General features: G+C 40.1%; 2 protein-coding genes across 2 annotated transcripts in view; both read right to left on the bottom strand.

Moving 5' to 3' along the window:
- Positions 1-1,765: 1,765 nt before the first annotated feature.
- Positions 1,766-12,502, bottom strand: LOC109472852 (pancreatic lipase-related protein 2-like). The gene is made up of 9 exons (XM_019772711.1): positions 12,383-12,502; positions 11,416-11,774; positions 9,890-10,039; positions 8,797-9,028; positions 7,572-7,808; positions 6,046-6,282; positions 4,964-5,078; positions 3,444-3,629; positions 1,766-2,568 (listed from the first exon to the last, which is right to left on the bottom strand). The coding sequence occupies exons 1-9, from the start codon at positions 12,441-12,443 to the stop codon at positions 2,499-2,501; spliced, it is 1,647 nt and encodes a 548-aa protein (XP_019628270.1). The 5' UTR covers positions 12,444-12,502; the 3' UTR covers positions 1,766-2,498.
- A 1,350-nt stretch (positions 12,503-13,852) lies between these two features.
- The window catches only part of LOC109472850, a 20,619-nt gene continuing 7,031 nt past the window's right edge, over positions 13,853-27,440 (bottom strand). The window contains exons 7-17 of the mRNA XM_019772708.1: positions 27,015-27,129; positions 25,774-25,956; positions 24,633-24,700; positions 20,107-20,456; positions 19,279-19,428; positions 18,446-18,677; positions 17,957-18,193; positions 16,692-16,928; positions 16,107-16,221; positions 15,156-15,341; positions 13,853-14,221 (exon numbers count right to left, since the gene is read on the bottom strand). Of these exons, the coding sequence (XP_019628267.1) occupies positions 14,137-14,221; positions 15,156-15,341; positions 16,107-16,221; positions 16,692-16,928; positions 17,957-18,193; positions 18,446-18,677; positions 19,279-19,428; positions 20,107-20,456; positions 24,633-24,700; positions 25,774-25,956; positions 27,015-27,129 (1,958 nt within the window). The 3' untranslated portion in view covers positions 13,853-14,136. The remainder of the gene's footprint in view (positions 14,222-15,155; positions 15,342-16,106; positions 16,222-16,691; positions 16,929-17,956; positions 18,194-18,445; positions 18,678-19,278; positions 19,429-20,106; positions 20,457-24,632; positions 24,701-25,773; positions 25,957-27,014; positions 27,130-27,440) is intronic.

Below are 27,440 nucleotides of genomic sequence, written 5' to 3'. Positions count from 1 at the left end.
GTACAATCGTATTAGTATACGGTGCAATTTTACGGAATCAGTTCAATCGTTTTAGTAGTTTTAGCAATTTTTACTATTACAATTGCACTGTATACTAGTAAAATTGCACTGTATACTAATACGATTGTACTGTATTACTTAAAATTTGCACAGTACACTAGGAAAATTGCACTGTATTCCATAAAATTGCACTGTTTTCCATAAAACTGCACTGTATTCCATAAAATTGCACTGTATTCCATAAAATTGTACTGTATTCCATAAAATTGCACTGTTTTCCATAAAACTGCACTGTATTCCATAAAATTGCACTGTATTCCATAAAATTGCACTGTTTTCCATAAAACTGCACTGTATTCCATAAAATTGCACTGTATTCCATAAAATTGCACTGTATTCCATAAAACTGCACTGTATTCCATAAAATTGCACTGTATTCCGTAAAATTGCACTGTATTCCATAAAATTGCACTGGTATTCCATAAAACTGCGCTGTATTCCATAAAATTGTACTGTATTCCGTAAAATTGCACTGTATTCCGTAAAATTGCACTGTATTCCATAAAATTGCACTGTATTCCGTAAAATTGCACTGTATTTCATAAAATTGCACTGTATTCCATAAAACTGCACTGTATTCCATAAAATTGTACTGTATTCCGTAAAATTGTACTGTATTCCGTAAAATTGCACTGTATTCCATAAAATTGCACTGTATTCCGTAAAATTGCACTGTATTTCATAAAATTGCACTGTATTCCGTAAATTGCACTGTATTCCGTAAAATTGCACTGTATTTCATAAAATTGCACTGTATTCCGTAAAATTGCACTGTATTCCATAAAATTGCACTGTATTCCATAAAACTGCACTGTATTCCATAAAATTGTACTGTATTCCGTAAAATTGTACTGTATTCCGTAAAATTGCACTGTATTCCATAAAATTGTACTGTATTCCGTAAAATTGTACTGTATTCCGTAAAATTGCACTGTATTCCATAAAATTGCACTGTATTCCGTAAAATTGCACTGTATACTCCGGCACCCTCGTCTCTGTCGGTGAGAAGTAACAGATGTCATAGTTTGTTCTCTGCCAAACATTTCACGACGCAGGGGACCTTTTAATGTACACTGTTTAGACAAACCGGACCGTAGATAATATACTTATCTCAAATACGGAAACATGGAACTTACTCTGATAACAGTGGAACTGATAAGAGCCAAAGTACTCGGGGACAGAGTACGGTTGACAGTACCCTCTATAAGCTACGATCACAACCCGCCGTACGTGCTTCTGCGTGCTGTCTACGTGCAAAAACGTGGACAAACTTACCACTTGCGCAACGTACAATGCACGCAAGACGGCCAGACGTAACGTGCAGACCACACTCTTACACCTTGCGCAACCGTGCGAGTGACGTGCGTCGACGCCACTCCTTCCCTACGTTTTCAGAAAAAAACGTAGCAGACGCAGCCTCCCAAAAAACGTACGGACAAAAAGCACGTACGGCGGGCTGTGCCTGGGACGCACTGTAGTTGTAATAGAACTGCAGTTAGTTAAAACATACTCGCCTCAACGATAGGCATTGTGCATTCTTTTATATTGTATTCTATAGGACACGTTCTTTCTGTGTCAATTGCGTCATTATTTCCAGGAATTCATGACCTGATGGTGATGAAAGAAAATCGACCTGTTGTTGCAAATGAATTAAAAACAGTACATCACATATCGTTGAATTACATAAAATTATTTAATACAAGTTTTATTTAGAACATTTGCTTGATACATGTAAATGATTGTTTTTTCATTCGATGGTGTTAGATGAACGATACATTATTGTGCAATTATGTCCGTTGGAAAGATGAACCCAGTATTTCCTTTTTGCTATAGCCTGGATTCCAGCTTTTTTTGTCTTTATTAAGTACATTCTCCCGGTCGCTGCCCTGCCAAAAAGACTGGGCCCGCACATATTATATTCTAAATATTCTATCCTTCTACTTTGCTGACAATATTCTATATACATTTTGTGTAATGGTTTATTGCTATTTTAAATTGTTTAATATGGCATTTTCGTTTTATACTGTTTATGTGATGTCCTGATGTCAATTCAGCCTCTGGCTGCCATTTTTGGGACAGTGTTGTTGTGTTTTTAATGCAAATAAACCATTGAAAATACTTCTAGTGATGATGAAGTCACGTAACTAGCGCTGATTGGATGACCCCATGCCGCCATTAAGGTTTGGCCAATCAGCTTGCCTGTACGCTGTTCAAATTCTGAACAAACAGTCAAATGACCGACAAATAGAATATGTGCACGTCCAGACGTTTTGGTAGGGCAGCGACAGAGAGAGCATACTAAACCCAAAAAGGCTGGCATTCGGCAATTTTAGCTATATCTTTTAGTCATATCGTAATATAGAATCGCATGTTTGGTGAGATTCATTTGCCGGAGTTTTTCTGTGTTTGCTGAACGTTATTCCTATGTTTGTATGTTGTCAACAGTTGTTGAATGTTGTAATGGTTGTCGTGCCGTCCTCCCTTATCATAACACTGCAGGATGATGCACTGTAACAAACAAACAAACAAACAAACAAACAAATAAATAAATAAACAATGACGGCCTTAAGTTAATATCCGCATATGGGGTCTAATCACATCCACCACACGACAGATTTACGACAGGGAATAAATGACATTCTTGGAACAGTCGTGGATGTGTAAAACAATTGGTTGTCGTAGAAAGTGCTGCTGGCAGTCGGTTCTGTCATTGCCTAACGTAAAGCCAAACCGACAAAATCGTACGACAAATGTAAGTAAAAGATACGACATCTGATAGACATGAAACTGCTGTATGTATGTAGTTTTTATGTGACATCTAATAATATCTCTTGAAATCTAAGAGATATACAATAGAAAAGACCACCCCATCGTTATATTACAGCATTTCAGAAGTATCAAAATCGTTCTGGAAATATTTTAAAAAGTGGACGAATGCATTTATTGGTGGTGTATACGCTAGTTAATCTTGTATTCATTTATAAGGCCACAGCAAGTAATTTTTATGGATGACATCAGCGCGCGCATTACTTTTCGCCTGATTTTGAAAAAGAAAAGAATTTTTGTTGCCTTCTGACAATGGTCAACATGCCGAAAATGATCAAAGATGTCTGTTGCCATGCCGGAAGGTGGATGGCAGATGGAAGAGAGGAGACAAGGAAAGGCTCTGATTTAATGTTTTGTTACTTTGATGCGGTGATATGTGATGCTGGCTGTGTATATGTGATGTTCCCACTGAATCAAAACCATTTGTACAATGATTGAGTCAAAATTTGAAATTGTAGGAACCTTGTTTTTTTCGCCCGGTCGCATAATAGATTTTGAGTCTGCGGAGGATGTCATCCACAAAATTTACTTGCTGTGGCCTAAAAGAAGACACTGACCCTATGCCAAGGTTGGACTGTATGTCGACCCTCTCTAGCTCCACATCACCATATGTGCTCCAGGAGAAGAGAAAGCTGGTTGTCCGGGTGTAGGTCAGGGTCACTTCCTTCACGGTGTCCAGCCGGACATTGGAGGCGAAAATGCCAACATATTCCGTGTCCGCGTCAATTCCATGCGAATTGTCACTGCAGTGGCATAAAGATAATACTTAATCAATAATAATAATAATAATAATAAATGGTTTATTGGCCAAACATCACCCGTGCAATCGAAGCCTTATAGTGCTGAATTGAGGCAGGGATTACAATTAGATGATACAAATGGTAATAATACACATAATAATACACATAATACACAATGTCATGATACATATTTGTAGAACTGCCGTAAGGGTCTGTGCGGCTGCCATTCAGCGCCACGAGGTGACCTCAATACGACTTTCCCCAACCGAAGTTAGGTAGCAATTCACACCTGGGTGGAGTGACGAAAGTCGTGTTAAGTGCCTTTCTCAAGGGCACAACGTCGGGGCGCATGTCCAGACATGTCCCGGGTACGACTCGGGATCGAACCCGGGTCTCCCGGTTCACAGTCGAATGATCTACCACTACGCCACCTGACGCCATCAACTACACGTATATAGTGTAGCGTATCGTATCGTAGCATTTATATGTAGAACTGTAACATTCCTGGCAAGTAATTTAGTGAACACTCTGTTTAGTAGCCATAGAACATGTTTTGTATAGGTACAACTGCTCACTGTACCCTCATAAGTATAGTTTAGCGTAATGTAGAACGGACGTGTAGAGTTGAAATATTTTCTAGCCAGTAGTTCTTTATAACACTCTGTCAGACACAGTAACCGTTGACCATATATGTAGCATTGTGATAGACTCATACCAACTAGTAACTTTATTATTTGCCATACATTATACCCGTGACAATCGTTATGCAATAAACTTTGACTTGACTTGACAAATTTGCTGTAATAAATTTGTAATTATCTTCTCTATGGTTATGGCAGTCTCTAGTTGGATGTACCAATGGGCTAATTGTGAGCATGAGTTCGCCCTGTCAAAGCGTGGGTTATATTGACTTTACTGTTATCTTCACACACTTTCTAAATAAATCATTTAGAAATAGTATACGGGCGATAACAATTCAATTCAAAAGTAGCCTGCACATTTGTTTTGTAGAAATCGGTGTAAGTACAATTGAATAAAACAACAAAATTGTACATCCACACATTGGGCAACGAAGATGACACAATACAAACTTGAAATTTCCGGTAAATATTGTAGTATTGGAGGGCCCCTCATGTAATCCCCGGCTTCCTGAATTCCCCCATGTCAATTCTATAATTCATGCTGGCAGAGCCATTTCCTGTCATTTTGACCTCCTATCATCCTACCTGTCAATCTTCCCAACCCACTTCCTCAACCTTCTCTGTTCGGACAAGCATGCACACCATTTCCCATTCCCAAACCCTTTTGTACCGAGAAGTATCTAATCATTCACTTACTCGAAGAATTTGATCGGGCCGGTGCTCTGGTAGCTCCCCGCTATGTTGATGGTGATCTCGCCTCTACAGAACTCCATCCCCGGTTTTGTCTTCAACACCACTCTGTACTTGTACGCTACAGGAATAAACGGAACTTGTTTGTCAAGGATTTAAGATAAACTAGAGAGTAACATTTGTAAAGCAAATGGTCACCATGGTGACAGACGTCAACAAGTCATGTCATTGGCCAGCTTTAGTGTTTGGAACAGAAGAGGAAGAAACTGAGTAAAAACAATATGTTTTCCTTCGGTAAACATAACAAGACAGACATAATTCTGAGATAATCATCATGACAGAAAGGTTTGGATCAGTGTGTAACTGCAACTGCATAAAAAGACGTGGGAGGAAGTATTTTGGGTTTCGTGGCCTTCAAGTTGACACTGTTTCCTGTGTCTGACCTCTTGATCTCCTGTCATTCTGGCTAAATCTTCCCCACCCACGTGCTTCCAACCTGCCCTATCCGAACAAACAAACAAACAAACAAACAAACAAACAAACAGACACACAAACCCACCGTACCCGGAAATAGATATTCTGTGTCTTTCATATAACGCGACGACGATGATGATGAGTTCATAAATCACAATAACATCAAACAAATTATTAAGTAGAAAATGTATCAATAATTTTCACAGCTATGTGGACCAAGGTCTACAGAAACGGGGTGAGCGCCGCCCTATACAGCATATATTGTTGGAAGAACTCGAGATCAGGTCCAAAAGACCAAATAATTGTTAAAGGCAGTCTCAACGGCAGAAGCAGTTACTGGATTATAAATAGTTCAATTCCTTCTTAATACGTGGCTAAATTTTACACGTCATTTGGTTCATTGTGCATTTTGTACCAATGTGGGGATGGTGCAGTATAGTACATAGGGGTGGAAGGCTATTCAGTACCAAGGTAGGGATTTTGTTGTTTCATGTGGGATAGTCCCAAAATTTGGAGCAACAAGAGCAAAGAAATGTGTTCCTTTAGAAAATAATACTGGTCTCTGCTTTTCAGACTGCCTTCAACGTTAGGAAGCGTTAGTACTCAACACTCACAACAATATGGCGGGCTCTCTCCCGTAGTCAGGTACACGCTTCCACGGGCGTTCGGGTTACTGTCTACGTCATACCCCATCACTGCGCAGGCGTCGTTTGAGCATTCCCAGCACCTCCCTGCGAGGTAGTCGTCATAGCTGCGGCAGGGGTAGGCCACGAGTTTACAGGGGTTGTTGATGGAGTCTATGTACAGCTGGTGTGCACGCTTGTGGCTACAGTCCATGGAGTCAGTCAGCTCTTCAGGGCGAGAGGGAAGAAACTTGGTGTAAACTTGAAGGTTCATGAAATGTTCAGTATTATTTATAGATTTTCCAGTTTGCCACCAATAACACTCACAAACGAACCTATTTGTATCAGTAGGCAACTGCGTGCGGTCAGCAACTTGCATAGTTATAGAACCCGTTTTGTCGCTAAGCAGTCTTTTATGCTAGGCAAACCAAGAACTAACGCACTGATGAAGTGTTTCATGTACAGGGCTGTTAGTGTGTGGAATAACCTTCTAATTGTTATGCAATCCACACCATCCCTGAGAGTCTTTAAGAACAGTTTGCACAAATACTTCTATCATTAGCACACCAGCACTTGTTCGACAGGGCTGTTTGTTTTTTAAATAATTATATATTGTAAATATGTTATTGATTTAGATGTTGTTTTATGACTCTGTCAACTATGTATGTATATATGTATTGTCTGTATGACTAGCGGTGGACCCAGCACGTCGGCAGAACGTACTGCACCTGCGCGAAACCGATTGTATTGTACATAGCACTTCGGCAGAACGTCTCATATAAGGTCGTATTCGCTCATATAAGGTTAGCATTCCGACAGTAGTTTTCAAATGTTATGTTGGTTAAAATATTGTCTGCAACAGGCAAAATTCTGATGCAACGTTGACCAAAAAACCAACGAAAACCGCCCAAATTCGGGGTTCTGCGCAGGCGCAGTACGTTCTGCCGACGCGCTGGTGGACCCCGGGGTTCCTGGAGTCACGTGTTCACGTACACGGGTCATCCATCTTGAGAAAGGCTGTAGTTATATTGACTACAATGATGCACATTTTAGTTTTAGAACTGTGTGTAGATGGCAACAGTAACAAGTAAAATCTAAGATTTTATACCTCAGGGCTTTTTATTGTATTTTTTTTATATAGGGTTTTATACATATAAAGAATTTATCGAGACCGGACACCCCTCTGTGTGAGGGGTCATATACGTGGACCAGACCGAGAATAGCTTAAACACGCCAAAAGTCAACGGTCGCGACCACTTTCACGCTCAAAGGGGTGTTTTGGGGCCAATAAAAGGCACCATTTTCCCGCCCGAAAACACATATACAATAAAAACTAAAGAAGGTGCATCATCTGCAGCCCAATAGCAAAACATATACCGAGTCTCAAAAGAATCCGTCCACCCAAATGCGAGAAACAGCTGCGAACATGAAAATCTAAATCTCTCACAAAACCCTTCCGCCGAAGGATGTCTCCTCCCCCTGAGGTAATAATACATGGATTACGTTACGGTACGTACCTTGGGAGGAGTCGAGCAGACTGCCGATGGCGCTGAGCCACGTGTTCCCACACCCCGGCTGTCCCTTCCCGCCGTTCGGGTAGAAGTCCACGTGTCCTGACGGCAGGTCCAGGCCCCAGGCCCCGGACAGGATCTCTCCCCCGTCCGTGTGGATCACGTCCACGAACAGAGCGTCCGTGGGGTCCAGGCGCACGATCGGGTCCTCGTCTTCAAAGAACGGCTCGGCAGGATCCAAACCTACAGGCACACGGAATTTAATAACCCCGAAAATAGTTTCATCAGGTTGGTAAAACTTAAGAAATAGGGGAATTCTTTTTACACAACCAAAGAGTCTCACCTCGCTGACGTTTGGAATTTAATAACGTATGTTTTATTGCAAGTTTATGCCCGAGGGCTAATTGCAGGAACAGAAAAAACATTTGGTATGAAAAACAGATAATTAGTACACATAGAACTACTGAAAACTACTAAGAAACTACTAGTAAAAACTACTGGGTTTGACTTCTTTTTTGAAGACAGAGGAAGACAAAGGATCCTACTTTTTCTGTAATTTGTGGGTTTTCGGATGTTAAGAGGAGAGTAGTTTTCTTTAATATTTCCTGTAGTAGAATACTAGTAGATTTTACGTACTAGTACTAGTATTGTTATCAAAGGTAGTAAAATAGTTGAAATTAGCATGGAAACTAATTGATTGAGATTCGTATTCTATGAAAGCAGTAGCCAAAATCGTTTCAGAATCAGTGCTATCATATTATGATGGTTAATATCCAATTTATGCCAACAATTATCGATCGAAAACTCACAATCACGACTAACCCCCTCCCACCCTTGTCGCAGGTACATGGACTGTCTAAGTAAGGTTTTCCAGTCAAAGATGTATGGTAAAATATTTTTTAACATAAAAATCAATTGATTCAGATATGTATACTATAAAAGTTGTAGCCAAGGTCGTTCTGCACAGAGTAATATCAATATATGGTTTATTGTTATCATTCCATTATCAACACTTTTAAAGTTATAATTAAAAGATAGTTGCTTATGTTTTGATTGGCACATGCATATATTAATTAAATCATATCAGATGTAGAGATTCACTGTCATAACGTCTTCACGTCTTGCTAAATATCGTTGTAGTTTCAATCTAATTGATGCATCGGTGCAACTAAAAGCTTTTTTTGCCTCCGCCCCTGAGGCGGTTCCAAAAACCTGTACAAACATATCGTACCTGTGATCCTGGGCAGACCAGGTAGCCTGGTTCCCACGAGGCCGGCCGTGTGCGCGCCCAGACTGTGCCCCACCAGATGGAACTGTTCCAGCTTACATCCGGTCTCCTCCGTCAGGAACACCAGCAGCTTGGCGATCTGTGCCGCCACCACGCGGATGTTGGACGCCGCCGCAAAGTAGTTAGGCGCCGCGGCACCTTTGTTCCAGTCCACTACGATGACGTTTAAATCGTCCTTTTCAGCACAAACGACATAATATACTCAATTTATACTTCTGTATCCATTCATAATATCTCAAAAACTAACTCTGTTCTATTGTTACCTGGACGATTCCCATGTTTTGTGATGTAATTTTTATTTTATGTCCAGTGGTGACGTGAATATAAGCATGTAGCTTGAGTGCGTCACCACTATGTATTGTATATTTGCATGTTGAAATAAACAACAAAACAACAACATAATAAGAAACGAACAAAAATGTTCTAGTTTGACAGTTCAGAAATGCTGTTCAGTCGAGAAGAATTATCTCCTATCTACTGTATGCTGTTTAAACCTGCTGCAGAAAACTAATGTTTCTCATCACCAATTCGACATGTCTATATCATAAAATATCCAACTTGTACTAAAGCTTAAACATCAATCAATATTACGTAATTATATTGGTGGCAAGTTGAAATTCAAAACATTCAGTCGATAACGATATGATACATTTGACCAAAAAAATAACGATTGTACAATGGTGTGACGTTTAAATCGCCCTTTTCAGCAAAAACGACATAATAAGAAACGAACAAAAATATTCTAGCTTGACAGTTCAGAAATGCTGTTCAGTAGAGAACAATTATCTCCTATCTACTGTATGCTGTTAAAACCTACTGCTGAAAACTAGTGTTTCTAACGTCGACAGGTCTATCATAAAATATGCAACTCGTACTAAAGCTTAAACATTAATCAATATTACGCAATTATGGGTGGCAAGTTGAAAATAATTCTTCAATTCAAAACATTTAGTCAATAAAGATTTGATACATTTGAACAAAAACATAAATGGCGATTGTGCAGTGGTGGAACTGTGGGGGTAACCTATGACCTTACCCGTTTGAGCATCTCCATCATGGCGTCTCCTGCCCAAAATGGCGGCTCGGTGATGGGGTTGGAGAAGAAGCCATGAATCAGTACCTTCACCTTGTTCCTGGGGTTGAAGTGGGACATGCGCAGACTGGAGGGGTCTTCGTATGATATCTCCTGCAAGGAGGATATTTCCAATTCTTGTATTTTGTATTGTGTAGTAACTTGATAACGTTATATAAGGCCACAGCAAGCAAATTTTATGGATGACATCCTCTACAGGCTCCAATTCTAATGCGAGGGGGCAAAAAAAACAAACAAGAAGGGTCCAAAACAAAATTCCTAACCCAAGTTATATCTTCACATTTTGACATCATAAATCCTGTTAAACAAGAAATGATACCTATATTGTGCTAACTTTACTGCCAACTATCACAACATCCATTTGTCACTGAAACAACTTCGAAAAAGAAAAGTTTTCAATCATTGTACAGATGGTTTTGATTTAGTGGGAGCATATAAAAGGAATGAAAAACATCAATGCATCAAAGTAAAAATCTAAACAATAAATCAGAGCCTTGTCTTGTCTCCTCTCTTCATGTTTATCTGCCATACACGTTCCAGCATGGCAAGGCATGCCATTTTTCCCATTTTCGAAATGTTGACCACTGTCAAAGGGCAAAATAAGTTTTTCCCCAAAATCAGGCGAAAATTAATGCGCGCACTCACGTCATCCATAAATATTACTTGTTGTGGCCTTAGTAACGGCAATCAGCAACACCCAAACGTACCATATACAACTTCTCACTTTTATAATACACGTATTTTTTACTAGATATTATGTACTAGATTTTGTACTAGATATGTGTAAAATATGTGTATAGATTTATTAGTACTTTATTTGTCGAGCCCTTACCTCTTCAATCATAACCTCGAAGAAAAAGCGATGAATAATTCACAGTTCAAACTAGTTGGTTTTTACCACAACTGACCCGGTGGGATGTACAAATGCCTTTACTTGAAAAAATAAAACAGTTCAAATTACTAGTTCATGAACTAAGCTACATTTGAAACGCCAGGAAAGGTTGTCTGCTTTTTTCGGAGCTGTATAGATTGATATCACGACTACATGTATGTCCATAGCAGTAACGACGTCAGGGAGATGGTCTGGTCTATTTATATCGTTTCTACCTGACAACAGTGGTATTTTTGCATAACCAGACGAGTAAACCCAGTTGAGGACTTTTATTTATCTATGAATAAAACTATATGCTTGCACTGACCAGACGTACGAAAGACCAGGCGTAAGAAACTCTAAGTTCCAATACAAAGTCTAAGTACCCATAGAAACTACAAGTACTCATAGAAACTACAAGTATTCATAGAAACTCGAAGTACTCATAGAAACTCGAAATATACCCATAGAAACTCGAAGTACTCATAGAAACTCGAAGTACCCATAGAAACTCGAAGTACACACACAAGAAAAAAATACTAATTGTACCTATGGTCTTTTGTACAGACGGTACCGGCAGCTCTAGATAACGGCATACCTGTCGCTCCTCAATAGTTGGATTGCTTCTTGTAAACACGTAGAACTTGGTGTCGATATGTTCTGGAGACTGCGGCACAGACCCGGTGTTGTCAAAGGGAGCCTCATCCGAAAAACAGCCCAGGTCTCCATAGCAGACGAGCTGTGGAGGTTTGGGCGTGGTGGTGGTGGTCTCGTTGTTGAGTGTTGAGTTGCTGACGGCTGTTGTGTTGTTGTCTGCTGACTTCAGTCTAGATTGGACCTGTTGCCTCCTTTTTGCTTTGAACCGCAGAATTTCTTCGTAAGGGAGTGACCTGGGCTCCGAGAAGCGAACAGACTGCCTCTTCTTCACGTTTCCGTTTTTACGTTTGACGGATTCACCTAGAAGGAGAATAAAAATGTATGTTTAAAGAACAGTAGAATACATTGTAAGCAAACAGTATACTTGCAATATACATTATGTACATTACCGTTGTCGCATATGTTGATTTCCATTTATTTTGTAAATTTGGCGGTGCAAACATTTGAGTCAACTTGTACATCCCCACAATCTTAAGGAAGTGATTCAGAAGTTAAGCAACGGAAATGCAAAGGCTGTGGAAGACGAAATACACTTTATCTCAAATTGTTCTTTTTATAGCAACGCTCGAAATGAGTTAACTATTCAAACTTCTACAATTCATCCAAATTTTACTAAACTTACGGACAAAGAAAAAACTATTCTTCTTTTAACTTCCCAAAACCCACTAATTTTAGAAAAGGTGGGACATTACGTCTTCCATGGTCTAAAAAAGAGAAGTCAAACCCCTTAGACATAGTTTTAGACATAGCTATAGCTCTAGACAAGTACCTTTCATTGTGTAGATTTTAGTTATTTTATACTACGTTTCATTGCTCTTTTCTGTTTGTAATCTGCAATTAGCCCCACGGGCATGAATTTGCAATAAACTTCATTATAAACTTCACTATAAATCAAGTATAGAACGCACCCAGGTCCGCCATTCCAACGATAACCACCAAAAGAAGGAATACATACGACAGCTTCTTCATTTTCAGACACAGACAGATCAACACAGAGAAGGGAAACCCGCACACAGGTCGTGCTTTTATCAGGCGGGGGCAAAGCCACTCATCCGGGTAAACCGGTTTTATTTGGCGTCATTCCCGCCACATTTGTCCGGCAATAACGATGGTAAATGATTGACGGGCAAATGTAGAACTTTGGCGTCTATTTCTGATAGGGTTATGTAACGTTATAGGGATCTGCGATTGGTCAACAAGAGAATCATGTTTAACCTATGAGTTTCTTACTTTACAGTTTTGCACAACGTCATCTATACGTACATTATCTCCAAAGTAACTTTGTTTCTCACGTTTTATTGAAAGTCTTATATAAGCTACGACTAGTGTCACGAGGCTTCGCACACTACAAAAAACTTTTGAATATGTCATTATATGGATGACATCCTCTGGCAACCCTAAAACTGATGCGTGCGTGCGAATAAAAAAAATTGCAAAAAATTACTTTTATTATGAAATCTACGTCATGAAGGTCGAACAAATGACACAGAGTACGGTTTGGTGAATAATCTACTCTTCAAATTCATTTCTTTACACTTTCGTCTTTTTTGTTTAATTTTGGCATTCTACGACATTGGTATCGTTTTTAAATATTCGTTTTGCAACTTACGGTATATATTTGCTAATTTTGCAACTGTTTTGCACGATTTAAAGTATGATTGAAACCTTTTTTGGGGGGAAACGGCCGATAATCCATGCGCGCGCGGATGTCATCCATATAATCAAATCAACATGGCCTAATTAATATTCTTTCAGATATTTTCAGCTATTTTATTGTTATGTCTGCTATTCTAGATAGTTAGCTGAAATGTTGCTACAGTACAACTCCGCTCACAAGAAATCAATACAAGAAACCTATTTATAGGGCTTTTATGGAGTTAGCATGCATATATGCATGGAGGAGCACACATATATATATTCGAATTCCTTTCTTAACATTTGAAGATTGAAATATAATACTAGAACAATTAGCTTTATTTTTTTGAGTCTTTTGAAAAATAACTGAAAATAACACATTACAAATTTATTTGTTCATACATAACATTACAGAGAGAAGACACAGATATCACGACTCCCATATACTTTGTGAAAATCTTTATTGTGTCATTAATGTATGGACTTCTTCAGTATATCTAATATCTACATGCATATAGTATTGCACTATTGAGCGATATCAAATTACAGTAAAGTAGGTTGCAGCATTCCACCAATGAATTTATTCTGATATCATACCATGAGATAAACACTACTAAAATCTACAAACAATTCCGTTAAAAACATTAAAATTTGAATATTTGCTGAATACACCAGTAATTAGTCAAACGCAATACATGCATATTGTATTGCCGTCTAGCGAAATAAAATGCGGTCTTCAAAATCCATTTATCTTTTTTTGCTTAGAGATGCCGAGGTTTAAAACGCAGAACAAAATCGGGGATTTTAGACTTGCTGGAAGTATTTCGTGACCTTCAATGTCTCCCATAATCCTATGCCTGACCGTTTGGTCTCTTGTCATTTTACATGTAAATCTTTCCCACCCACGTCTTGTCAACCTACTCTGTCCGTAAAAACAGACACACAAACCCGTAGCTCAGCCGCCCAAGGAAATACTTCCGTACGAACAGATGGCGTGAATGATACTGATTTACAGGCACGTCTGTTTTTACGGGGTGACGTCACAGTTGTTGAAGGATGAAAGAGTGTTCATCTGTCCGTCTCTAAGTAGCATCTCTCCACAGTAAGACACACTGTAGAAAACACAGAGATGACAAATTTAGAACAATTTTTCAACATCTCGCCCACAACATTTCAATTTCTCATCACTGAGATTTCTACATTATTCTTATCAATAATAATAATAATAATAACCTTTATTGTACATTCATGCCCTATCGGGCTAAGTACAGGTGAACAGATGAAATAGGTAATATAAATGATTGTAGTACAAACAGCTCTAAAACTACACTAATACAGAGGTTCGGTTTCTTCTCGTTTCTTTGTAATGTTAAAAATATACTTTGAAATGGGTCTGTATAGTACAGGATGATCAAAGCGCATAAGAAAGATAATTTTTTCAATAATAGACAAGTATTGGAAGTATGGAAACGTACTTGTAATATATCTAAAAAGATCATTTCCTTTATTACTATATAAACTACAATCAATAACAAAGTGGACTTCATCTTCTACTTTGGTTGAGCTACAAAATTGGCAAATTCTTTGCTCCAGAGGTGTGCGGTTGTGCCTTGCTGTTTCGATGCTGAGTAATATTATTGAACAGAACAGACCGGAAAGGTTTAAACAATTCTGTGACTTAATCATTCGTTTTTCTACTTTTCAGTGCACTTCCAAACATCAGATTTTTTTACTATTTCCTATACATCTTCTAAATAGAGTTGCTCTTACATGTAGATGTACGGAAGACAATACCGAATTAGTGGGGTCGTGTGGCGTAGCGGCAGAGTGCGCGACTCGGAACCAACAGGTCCCGGGTTCGAGTCCTGACATGCCACCGATCTTGTGCTCTTGGGAAAGGCACTTACACGACTTTCCTCACTTCGCTCAGGTAAAAATGAGGTTTGTCTTGTCCCCTGTGTTTGTGGTGGCACTAATATAAGTTGACCACGTCTTGTGATTACATGTTGGAATATTTAAAAAAAAGAATACCGAAGTGAACCTTACCTAGCTCCACTACTGGATGTGACGTCGATCCTGTCTATAGTGAGATCAGCTGCGTTAGCCCAGGAGTACAGGATGTTATCTGTGGCCAGGTAGGTCAGCTGCAGCTCCAGTATGGAGTCAATCCCCACAGTGGATGTCACAATCCCCGAGTGCGTGGTGTCCTGGTCAAGAGCATAGCTGCCGGAGCTACGATTGGACCATTCAAAATAACCGTTATTATACTTCCATGAAAAATGGAGGTATTGTCTGTGGCGTGTCTGTCTGTGTGTGTGTCTTTCTGTCTGTGTGTCTGTGTGTGTTTCCGCAACTTTGTCGTCAGCATAACTTCAGAACGCATTTATGGATTGTGATGATAGTTGGTAAGTCTTGGAAAGATAAAGGTCAAGGTCAATTATGGGCCTCCTGGTGGCTGACCTTGGTACTGAAAAAACTCATATATTTCATGGAGGTATAAGATCTCCGAATTCTTGTTTAGATATTGCGCAGGCAATATTTTTAAGGGCTATCATCTTCCACAGTTGCTATAATTTCTAATTTGTCGTGCCGATTCTTAATAAACATGTATTACATAAACTTTGATAAAGGTGTCTGAATACTAATAACCTTTTTATATAATACTGAATGCTCTGGTTAACCGATTACAGCATTTTTTCGTGACGTCTGACTGTTATTTAGACGGATATTTGAATATCTGCTAACCATTTGAAATAACCACTAATGAATATTTACAGCACAAAGAAGAGAATACCAGACGAATATTTTAAAAGCTGCCCATGGAACGTGTGCAATCCAGTCCAAAAATAGGAACACCACAAAACCAAAACTGATAGGAACAGCAAAACAACAAAAATTACTAGATCAAAATCACTGAAATGTAAATAGGGACACCAACATGGTTGTCAGCACCTGCTGCTTTTGTATCAATAGTGAAAATGTGTATGAAGTACTTACTCAAAGATTTGGATTGGGGGTGTGGTCTGTCCGTTCCCCTTGATGATCACGACGAGGTTTCCTCTCGTGTGCTCCATCCCTGCCTTTGTCTTTATTGTCACTCTGTACTCGTACCCTAGGAACATGAATGTAGAGGTTGAATTTAGAAAAAAATATCCCTCACAGTTAGACACCATATATACATGTATATAATTACTTCTTCTATTTGTTATTTTTTTAACGAACCGAAAGATCTGGATGTGAACTTCATTCTACTCTGAAGGGGCTGTCACCATGGTAACTGGTGCTGTAGCAGACACCCTGTGATGTTGGGTTACATCATATTATAGTCAGAGAGGCTGGTCCCAATAGGCATTTTGCATTTGAATGTGTTTGAGTTTGTTAGACTAGACCATATGATACTAAAGAATATTCGTTTGTTTTGCAGATGTTTTATCATCGGTCCAATCAAAATACAAGTCTGTATCAGACCATGAATCAAACCTTTACCCATTAACTCTTTTTTTAAAACTAATTTTCCAGTTTTAGTTAAATCGGTTGTATTGGTTAACTGTATTGGAATCGTCAACTAGTTATTTCACTTACTACAATATGGCCCAGTATCTCCGGTAGACAGGTAGAGACTTCCACGGGCAGCCATGTTATTGTCTACGTCATATCCCATCACTGAGCATGCGTTGTTGGAACAGTCCCGGCATCCTCCAGCGGCGAAGTCGTCATAGCTGCGGCAGGGGTAGGCCACGAACTTACAGGGGTTGTTGATCGACTCGATGTAGAACTCGTACGCGCGGTTGTGGCTACAGTCCACCACGTCATCTAGTGCTTTAGATGTGGGAAGTAGAAGGGTGTAACGTGTTACGGGATAAATAAAACAAAGAAATCAAAGTAACCTAAAACACAGAGTCTTTCATTTTCGTCTAGTTCCTAATATAAGACTGAAAGAGTAGGATTTATCATGTTTGTACGTGGCAGGTAAGTCTGGTCACGGTTGCTTTTGGCTTGATAGGCAACCAGTATCTGGTCTACCTGGCAATTATCACTATTGTCCAGGGTACCATTTACATGGCACCTGTCAAGAGTACATGTACATGTGATATACGTTAGATACGGAGGACTCACTCAACATAAACTTGGGTTCAACTCAACAAAAGGTGGGATATACCAATAGCAAGGAAACCTCTAAGCTACTATTGGCTTGTTAACAGTGACGCTTTAAATCAATAAAAGTACTAATCTCTATGTGTGCATTTCTTTTCTGCTTCTGTTAACCTTAATTCACGTTTGTCATGGATTTGAAATTATTTCTGCGACATATGGGCCCATGGCCAGTTATGGATGACGTTAATGTAGATAGATACAAAAGAAAAATTTAATCAAGCAACTAGATTTTGTCTGTCCCTTGAAGAGCTACATTTCGCCAGTTACTGAACGTTAAAATTTACATATTAAGTAGTTTACATTACTCAGTCTTGTAGGACCGTGAATAGCGCAGCTTCTACACAGTGTGCTTATTTTTTGCTTTTACGCTTTGAATGTTGCTGTTAATTATGTTTACCGAAGGAAAACATTGTTTTTACTCAGTTTCTTCCTCCTCCTCTTCTGTTCCAAACACTAACCTCTGACATGGCCAATGGCATGATTTGTTGACGTCTGCCACCATGGTGACTGGTCTTGGGTTACATAATGTTGCAATTTCATGGTCTGCTCTACTCCTGTCATCATATACTCGTAGTACATGTATGTGAATGTGTTTGAGTTAAAATTAACAGGGCAGACCATGTCCGAAGGTAAACATTATGCATTTGCTTTGCAAATGTTACTTCTTAAGTGTAGAAATAAGTTGTACGTACTAACGCTAGGGTCGAAGACGCTGGTGATGCTGCCGATCCACGTGTTCCCACACCCCGGCTGTCCCTTCCCGCCGTTCGGGTAGAAGTCCACGTGTCCTGACGGCAGGTCCAGGCCCCAGGCCCCGGACAGGATCTCTCCCCCGTCCGTGTGGATCACGTCCACGAACAGAGCGTCCGTGGGGTCCAGGCGCACGATCGGGTCGTAATCCTCGAAGAACGGCTCGGCAGGATCCAAACCTACAATCGGCAGAGAAATCTGATGATACATACAGCTGGGCCTGGGATGAGGCGTGTAAACTGCGCTTTGATCTTCCATTTAGCATGTATATATAAGAAAACCATTGCTACCAGAAAACGTTGCGATGTACAATGGGTTAATTCAAATTACTCAATTCACACCATACACAACAACAGAATGTTTTATATAGTCAAAACAATACTATACTACAGGCCACGCCCCTGAGGCGCCACCCCTATAAACAGAGGTACCTGTGATCCTGGGCAGACCGGGTAGTCTCTTTCCCACGTGACCAGACAGGTGCGCCCCCAGACTATGCCCAACTAGACTAAACTGGTTCAGACCGGCTCCCGTCCCGTTGATGAGGAAAGTGATGAGTTTGGCGACTTGAGCGGCCACCAGGCGGATGTTTGTTGCTGCCTGAGCGTAGTTGGGAAACTCCGCGCCCTTGTTCCAATCCACAATGATGACGTTTATGTCGTCCTATGAAAAAAGATCAACTTGCTGATTGAAAGACAGTACTAGTTTACCTAAGCACGCGAAAATGTTCATTAGGTTGAAAAAGTAACAAGGTAAACTGGTAAACTTTAAGGTAAACTGGGTTCAAATGATTTCGCAATTTTTTTCTCTTGTTATGTCATACTTTGATATCTTGCATTGTTATACAGTTATGAAAGCAAGGGTCACGCAAATCTGATTTGGTCACCGAACGGTCACAGCACGCGTCCACCAACCAGTTTCCCATGCCCAGAATGCATTGCAAAAACAGGGGTCTAAACCTCATTTCCATAGGACAGGAAGGCATCTGAATGTTCCCGTTGACGTTAAACAGCTTGTTTTTCAGCGTGTTTTGAGGTTTTGGGGGCATTTTATGCTCAACGTTAATTAAATTACTATGGGTTGAATCTGACAACAAATAGAAAATGATTTTTTTGGAATATGTGGTTTGTAACGATATAGTGGTAACGCTATGCTGATGCTGTAACGTTACAAACCACATGTTCCATGTTGAAAGGAACACAAAAACTTTGATAGGGAAACTGCTGAATAGCCTAATAAGCATACGCGAGGCCCGTGACCTTACCCGTTTGAGGATCTCCCTCATGGCGTCTCCTGCCCAGAACGGGTCTCCGGTGATGGGGTAGGAGTAGAACCCGTGGATCAGAACCTTCACCGGCTTGGTGGGGTCAAAGGGCGAGTTCTGTACGCTGAGGATGTCGTCGTATGAAATAGCCTGAAACATACCAAAAATAGCCTCAATCATCCACCACTTTCAGAATTCCCACAACCCTTTGTTGACCTCTGATGAAATGACTCCACAAAACAGGTGTGAAATAGATTTTTAGTGTGGCTCATTCTCGGTGTGGTGAACACATTGCTTTCTCTCATGTTTCTTCTCCTTCTCCTCCTTCTCCTGCCATTTCTTTAAATGGATTCAACTCTGCCAGCTTTCAGCCAAATGACCTGACATTTGGCATGGACGTAGAGTGGGCAAGTACCTCCCGACATTTTTATTTTCTATTACCAACGTTCAAGGTTTAGATTGCATTTTAGTACTAGTATTGGTATATAGGGAAAATCTACGTAAAATCTATGTCACGGTTTTTGCGGCGTCATTTCGAGCTAGGTTGACTTCAGTATGGCTCAGAGTCTGTAGTCAAAGGTATTCACAGTTTTGGATAAATACCTGCTCAATTACAGATCCCGTTAGTCACTGACGTCAAGTAGTGGATGCTACATGTACCTACATTGTACCTCTGACAGTTTTCAAATCCTATTTAGTTACTTTAGTAACAATTGCTTATGTATCTCATTATCTGGATATATATATATATATATATCCCGCCAAATCAGTACAACTTTCAAGTTATAAAAGTGAAGACAAGCCATGGTAGTATAAACAAAGTCCCACCTGTCTGGCCTCTATGGTGGGGTTGCTCTTAGTGAAGACATAGAACACGGTGTTGATGTACTCAGGAGACTGGGGCACCACACGGCCGGTGTTATCAAACGGGTACTCGTCCGAAAAACAGCCCAGGTCGCCATAGCAGACTACCTGGGGTGGTTTTGGCGTCGTGGTCATCGCTTGTGTGGTGGTGGTGTGGTGGTTTCCGTGGTCAGCGGGCTGCTTTCTACTGGAAGACTGTCCCTGCTGTCTTTTTTGACCGTACACCCTCAGGATGTCCTCGTACGGCAGTGACCGCAGTTCTGGTAGGCGCTTGCCTTTTCTCACGTTGTAGCGGATCCGCTTGCCAGGTTCGACTGTATAGGGAAACATGATATAATAGTTACAACCTGTGGCAACTATCAGATATACAACACCGGAGCGGTCATAGAACTGTATGGTTTGATTAGCCTCCACCAGGCCTTTCAACGGGAATACTGATCGTAGAATTCGGCAAAAAAGAGAGTAAAATTGGCCAAAGGAGTCCGGCCGTGGGGAGGTTGTTTCTTCTACGGCGGGCTTTCTACGGGAATACGGATCGTAGAATTCGGCAAAAAAGAGAGTAAAATTGGCCAAGGAGGTCCGGCGGTGGGGAGGTAGTTTCTTTCCCTCCGCGGCCAATGAAACCTACAAGGCGACCAAACTCGCCTGGCAATTATTCTTCTATATATAGCCAGCGTAGTTAGTCTGGTAGAGACTACGGTCTGATCCACTCATACCGGGAAGGACGCCTAGTCTTTTCGATATGTGTGGTGGGTTCTCCAACATACTCAAGGTGCGTCTCGCCACCAAAACGGGACCTCCATTTAACGTCCTATCTGCGAGACGTTCATACCTACAACATTTCCACACAGAACTTTGACTTGCACATTTATTTTGAGCTCGAACCCTGCTCCTTTTCTTATCGACTTCTTTGCTTTGCTCTCCAAATGTTCATTCAAATTTGGAAAAACAATGTCGGAAAAACGTCGTTTCAAACGCAAAAAATGAAACTTTCTGAAGGTTTAGGGGGACTCTTAGTAGAATACCCGTACCCGAGTCATGAAAAGATATCTTTTGTTATTCTTCATTATTTTAGGCATCCATGACCCATATAAATAAAAGAAAACATGCAAATAGAAATACACATAGTAACAACAGTTAACAGATTTTTTTTTACAATCGGTACTAAAAAGTATCTAAGATGATACCCAATAAAAAGTTTAGGCACAAGAGCGGACGAGAACAACATAGACAGCTGGACATTCAATTTTGGTCCTGCATATTTCAAATGCTCATTAGAAATTCCATCTGACCCGAAGGCTTTTCCATTGGGTAGGCTCTTAATGGCATCAATTATTTCCTGTGCCGGAATTTGCATCTCAAAATCAAATGACAAAACAGAAAGTACAGCTGGCTGGTTATTTACTGAATTCAGAGTGTTTCAAAATGTGAGTGTTTCTAAAGGTCTGCGATCTTGTCTGAACCAGAGCAACGGTATATGTTCTTGAAAATGCTAATGTCCAAGCATTTTTTTTTGTGGCTTCAAATACAGAATCAAATTGGCCAGGCAGTATACATTTGCCAGACCTTTGTAGATTAGAATAATGTCCCCTTTGTAGTCAGTTTCAACTTTTGTAGCTAAGTCGAAACTTCACATAAAGTATACACAATGCGGTAAATACCGAAGCCGTCTCATACACCTGATATACACCTGACTCCCCCTTCTAATCCTAATTCTGTGACTCCACATTTGTAAGAAAAGTCACCGTTCATAGAACTTGCACGGAATCCACACATTGCTTCTTTATAGTAAGATTAGGTGAGATGTATTGTAGGATCTAAGACAGAATGTTCGATAACAAGACTATTCTATAAGACTATCCCAATCAAAAACCTCTGTGTGCGATCGTACGACAATCGTGCGATATACGTACGACCAGGCCCTTACCTAAATCCACTAGAAGCACGACCACCACCGCTACACAGAGGATGTTCAACAATCCCTTCATTTTGTCCTTCAGGTATGAAAGAAGAACCCAGGAGGAAACCTTTTATTCACTCATCCCAAGGCCGGGTCCGGATAACACCCGTGTGCAGTATCTAAAATTAAACTAGACCAGGCGCCATTTATTTTTTCCGGACTAATAAAAAAGTGAATAAGAAGTTATAATTAGAGAGCACAGTTTGTAGATGTGTCCGTTTCTATGATTTGCCGGAAATGCATCATAACGGTATGTTGTTTTCTGCTTAGCCATTGGCTGAAATGTTCCTGACTACATGTAAGGTGTGTTTACGTTTGTTTTCTATAAACGTAATTAAGTACATCCGTGTAGGTGTTGCATTTTGGTGGTCTGTTTGTGTTTTCTCACATACTTTAGCCAACATGAATCATGGAGCTTTGGTGATATTTTGCGTGAGTAGGTAGTAAGGATATGAACATGGTGGTCAATTTTAGGCCTCCTAGTAGCTTCCCTTGGTACTGCAACAGAAGGTTTTTATAAGTTATGTTCAGGGCATGTTAAGGTCTTATCTTTATTCTCAATTTGTAACGGTGCAATTTACATGTATGTTTAGGCCATTCCTGGCGTAACAACAAAAGAAGCAGAGAAGACTGAACCTTTTTTTACTTCTCAAAATACAAATAAAAGAATTTCCGTGTCGATTCTACTATATATTATACTGTCCATTTTCACATGCTTTTAGCAAACTCTATGACGAAGCAGTACTTACACATTTGTATATTTGATACATAAACATGTTTTATCTCTCCTTGTCTAATTGACGTCATTCGTAGCACATATTTTGGAAGCTTTTAAAAGTTGAGGGTCATTTGGTTATACTGTTTATGTAATGGCTATTATACTATATGTTGTGCCCCTTAAAATTTTAACTATTTCTTTGCTATATTCATACAAGCATAAACGTATAAGTTGAAATTCCTGGACCAGAAACATTGTTTTCATTTTGCTCGCTACATTAGCATGTAATAACCATCAATATTTTGCTTCTTATTGTTCTTATATTTTTCTACATGGCAAATATCTAACTCATTGTCCTTCATACATATTGTCCTCTAAAATATACATGATTTTTACAGTCTGAAAGCTTATAGATTGATTTGGATTCGAGGTCTCGCAATGCACACTAGGTAGCTACATCCTGGAAACGAGAATGTACGAAGATTCAATAATATTTTACAGATAGTGAAGTGGTGTGATAATGTCGGTTTGTTTGCACATGTACTTAACCTTTGACATCTTTTACTAAAGAGGTTTGTTGAGTAAGACCATGTTGATTTGATTATATGGATGACATCCGCGCGCATGAGCTTTCGTCCGCTTCTCAAAACGACCGTATTGTAAATCGTACAAAGCAGCTGCAAAATGAGCAAATATATGAAGAAAATTACATAAAAGGAAAGGAAGAAAATAATTAATATGTAATGAAATGAAAACAAGAGTTCCACGATCTCATACCTTCGCCAAATAATGTTGATCGGTGGACGAATTGCACATTTTTCTTCATTGATTTCGCAAATAAGAGCACCATTTACATGGGTTGTATCCGTTGATCATATTCTTCACCCAATGACAGCCTAATCTTAACAAAAAGGCTATTCTAGCACTTCCTCATAAATTATGCAAATATGGTCATGATTTGAATAAATTATGTTTAGAGCTCTTCACCTTCACTCACCAGTCCGTCCACATCGTGATGTTTCGTGGTGTATATGATTAGTGCTTGTGCCTTTTTCATTTTTCCCACTTCTATCACGATGTCGTAGTACATTTGCAATTGAAATCTTGCATATCATGCATTGTGAAATGTTGTTGCCCCACAAATAAGTTATGATAGGTTCGGATATGGCATGGACCTGTCAGCGATATGACCGTTTTAAATGGCAACGACCGTTTAAGAGACGGAACAGTATGTTATAGTATAGTTATGTAATAGTATAGTTATCTGAAGTGTTACCTGTGAACTGTTACCCGTGCCGAATTGTTTATGTTCTTGTTGTGAGGGCTAGCCCTTTATAATAGCCTCCGGCTAGTTGGGCAGTCCTGACTGTATATATTTGTTTATTAAAAAAAAATTGCGGTTCTCAGTTGCCAATATGAGATGTTGTCACATCGGCGCACCAAATCCGTAAGATGTTTTTGGCACCCAGACAGACAGATTAGCCTAATAGGCTCGGTGGGCGTCACTCCACCGTACAGGTGGGAAAGTCGTGTAAAGTGCCTTTCCCAAGGGCACAACGTCGGGCCACGGTGAATATCGAACCCGGGACCTCTCGGTTCCGAGTTCAACGCTCTAACCGTTGCGCCACCGACGCCACTATTTGTTTATACAGTCTAATAAATCAAATCAAGTCAAATCAAACTACCCCCTAAACAATACTCAGAAACTGAATAACTACGGAGAAGCAGTGATTTATTTTTACGTATTTATTTTCTGTGTGATAAAAGATAGATTAGAAACATTTTTTCCGCTGGCCCGACCGCCTGCTCAACAGTTGCCGAACGCTGTGAAGGTCACGGTCGATCCTGACTGCAGCTCGTAGTCTCCACAGTGAGAGACCCTGGGTGGGGGGACGAACACGGGTTTTATACATGTTGCTGTAGGATTAAGGTCACATTCATTGAGTTTTTTCGTTACATTGTGACCCATGCATTAATGCCTGTTTTCATGACCGATTTCCTAATATTCCTACGCTAAATCTATTGATTTCTGTCATTCTATCCTGAGCATACTTACTGTACATCTCATTACAAAATTGCCAACGACTTCTAAACACACAATCCCTTTTATGGCAATTACAAACTTGCACCTAGCGGCTAATCTCCAAGCAGATCTTTCGGTGGCAAGACAATATCCATTGGCCAGAGGAGTGTCCATCTTCAGATGCTATCGTGATCATCTGTTTCTTTCGACATAGTTATAGCTGCTGCTCACTGTTTACACATTCTCTCATGAACAGGTAGTTTTAAGTTGATCTCCAAGCAGATCCTACGGTGGCAAGGCATTTACATAGGAGTGACCATAAACTAACGGTCGGTCCTCTGGCATATGTATGCTACATTGCAATCGTAGGATCTCCTTGGGGATTAGTTTTGGGTATCTCCCTTTCTCTATTGATAAAGGGCGTGCACCAATCAATACCTCACATATTGCAAATTCTGTTTTGGTAAAGCCGGTATAACCACCAGCTTTGCAGGCACGTGGCGAGACGGCAGCTGGCTACGTCAGTAGTAGATGAAAGCCGATTAGGCCACACCAATTTAATTTGTTGTTTCTCGGATTCATCCTGTCTATTTTTTTCTGATTTGCAAAAAAAAAATTGGTTCCAAATCAACTGCAAAATGCTCAATGGAAGACATATTTTGGCCCAAACGGTTGAAGAAAATCCTTTTCTTCTTAGTTGTTCAAGTTTTTCAATGTAACAATTTCGTCTCATTTAAAGTTCAACATCTATTGTTTTGATTATAAACCAGCCTGTTATGTTCACTTTATGACTCTATTGTAACATTTCCTGCTATCATGGGGTGCCTTGGCCTGTTTTTTTTTTTATTTCGCCCTGTCGCTTCATATACTTTCGAAAAAATCCGAGAAACAACAAATTATATTGGTGAGGCCTTAAATGTGTTTACTCACGTGACCCCGGTGCTGGACTGGACGTCTATCCGCGTGATTTTCAGGTCACCGTTACTTGACCAGAACGTCGCGCTGTCAGAAGCCGTGAACGTGAGCTGCAGCTCCCGCACGCCGCTCAGGTTCGCCCGGGACATAAACTGGCCGGCGTAGGTCCGGTCGTCATAGAAGGACTTGCTGTCAGAACTGTGGATGTGAAAGAACAAATAGTGATTAGTGACCGGCGTAGGTCCGGTCGTCATAGAAGGACTTGCTGTCAGAACTGCGGATGTGAAAGAACAAATAGTGATGAGTGATTCTTTATTGGCACAACAAAGACGTTTGTATGGTCTTCTACAACTAAAGGTCTAACAAAGCTAAATACATTTGTGGATAAGGTCATCTTACGTATATATATGCGGTAACAATAAAGGTTTAACTATTCTCTACCATGCGGTCTCTAAGATCGAAACATTCTTTGATGTATTTTCCTATTTGAGTACTGTATTGGTTATCTCCCCTGAGAATGTAGTTGAATTTATCTATAGGATCTATCGTATTGAAATCAGTTGAACAAGTGGAAAGAAAAGTGAACAGTAATAGGCACTTATCATTGTATAGTGCACAATCCATTATGAAATGGTGCTCATTTTCAATCATGTTTGGACGACATGGACAGAGGGATTCACATCGCCGCGAAAAACAGGGCCCTGTCTAATACACGAAAAAAGAAACTGTATTTCACTTCTGCGAACTACGGTTTAAGTTTATTAATTCCTTTTCACGATGTACCTATTCACAGATCCCATACCATGCTGCAAGACGCGGGGTATTTTGGGTAAACTCAGAGATAAGCAAAATCATTAGCATGACGACGCGTAGGCAGGATATGATGCTGTTTGCCCTGTGAATCACCCATAATGTCCTGTGTCTCCCAGCATGCAATGGTGTCCTTGAATAAGTATTTTTTTCTTAGAAATGCATTTTGTTTGCGTTTGAGACAATCGTGGGGTCGTGTGGCGTAGCGGCAGAGTGCGCGACTCGGAACTAAGAGTCCCGGGTTCGAGTCCTGACATGCCACCGATCTTGTGCCCTTGGGAACTTTAACACGATTTTCCTCACTTAGCTCAGGTGTAAATGAGTATTGTCCTGTCATGTATTTGTCCCGTGTTGATGGCGGCATTAATATAAGTTGCAAACTTGAGTGTGTCGTCACCACGTCTCAATGTTGCCTCCATCTGCGTTAAAAACAACTTTGTACTCACCTGAAAAGTTCGGTTGCGTCCGTAGAGGCGCCTGGACCGACCACAGTAGCCTCTACCTGTCCTCTGGTTGTTCTTGCATGTCTCCTAGTTCTGAAGGAGACCTTAAATTCCGTGCCTGCGTAGAAAATACATGGTTATAACATCAATCCTTATGACATATTTAAGTCCAAGTTATGATGTACAGAAAATACAAGCATATTTTCAACTTCTTTTCAACTAGTTGACGAAAATAACCGTCATACCAACTTAATCAAAGAAAAACAGGAAATAGGCAATTAAAGTCCTGCAGGGGTTTGTCAAGTGTTTGGGGTTTTCGTGAATGTATCATAATTGTAGACGTGGGTGAGATTTTGTGACGTAATGTAATCAGGTATTACACGGCTTCCTGAATTTCTCCACGTACCGCTCACTTACTCCCACTTGTGT

This window comes from Branchiostoma belcheri, unplaced genomic scaffold (assembly GCF_001625305.1).
Source record: "Branchiostoma belcheri isolate BF01 breed outbred unplaced genomic scaffold, Haploidv18h27 scaffold286, whole genome shotgun sequence".
Lineage (NCBI taxonomy): Eukaryota > Metazoa > Chordata > Leptocardii > Amphioxiformes > Branchiostomatidae > Branchiostoma > Branchiostoma belcheri.
The sequence above is the reverse complement of the archived record's forward strand: the minus strand, read 5'-3'. Positions and strand labels throughout refer to the sequence as shown.

What these genes read in the sequence shown, in the direction of transcription:
- LOC109472852 (XM_019772711.1), bottom strand. Translation starts at nt 12,443, where the DNA reads ATGAAGAAGCTGTCGTATGTATTCCTTCTTTTGGTGGTTATCGTTGGA. An exon ending in CGTTGGAATGGCGGACCTGG is followed by an intron (nt 11,775 to 12,382) that starts GTGCGTTCTATA and finishes TTCTCCTTCTAG; the next exon opens with GTGAATCCGTCAAACGTAAA. An exon ending in TGATGGAGATGCTCAAACGG is followed by an intron (nt 9,029 to 9,889) that starts GTAAGGTCATAG and finishes TGTGCTGAAAAG; the next exon opens with GACGATTTAAACGTCATCGT.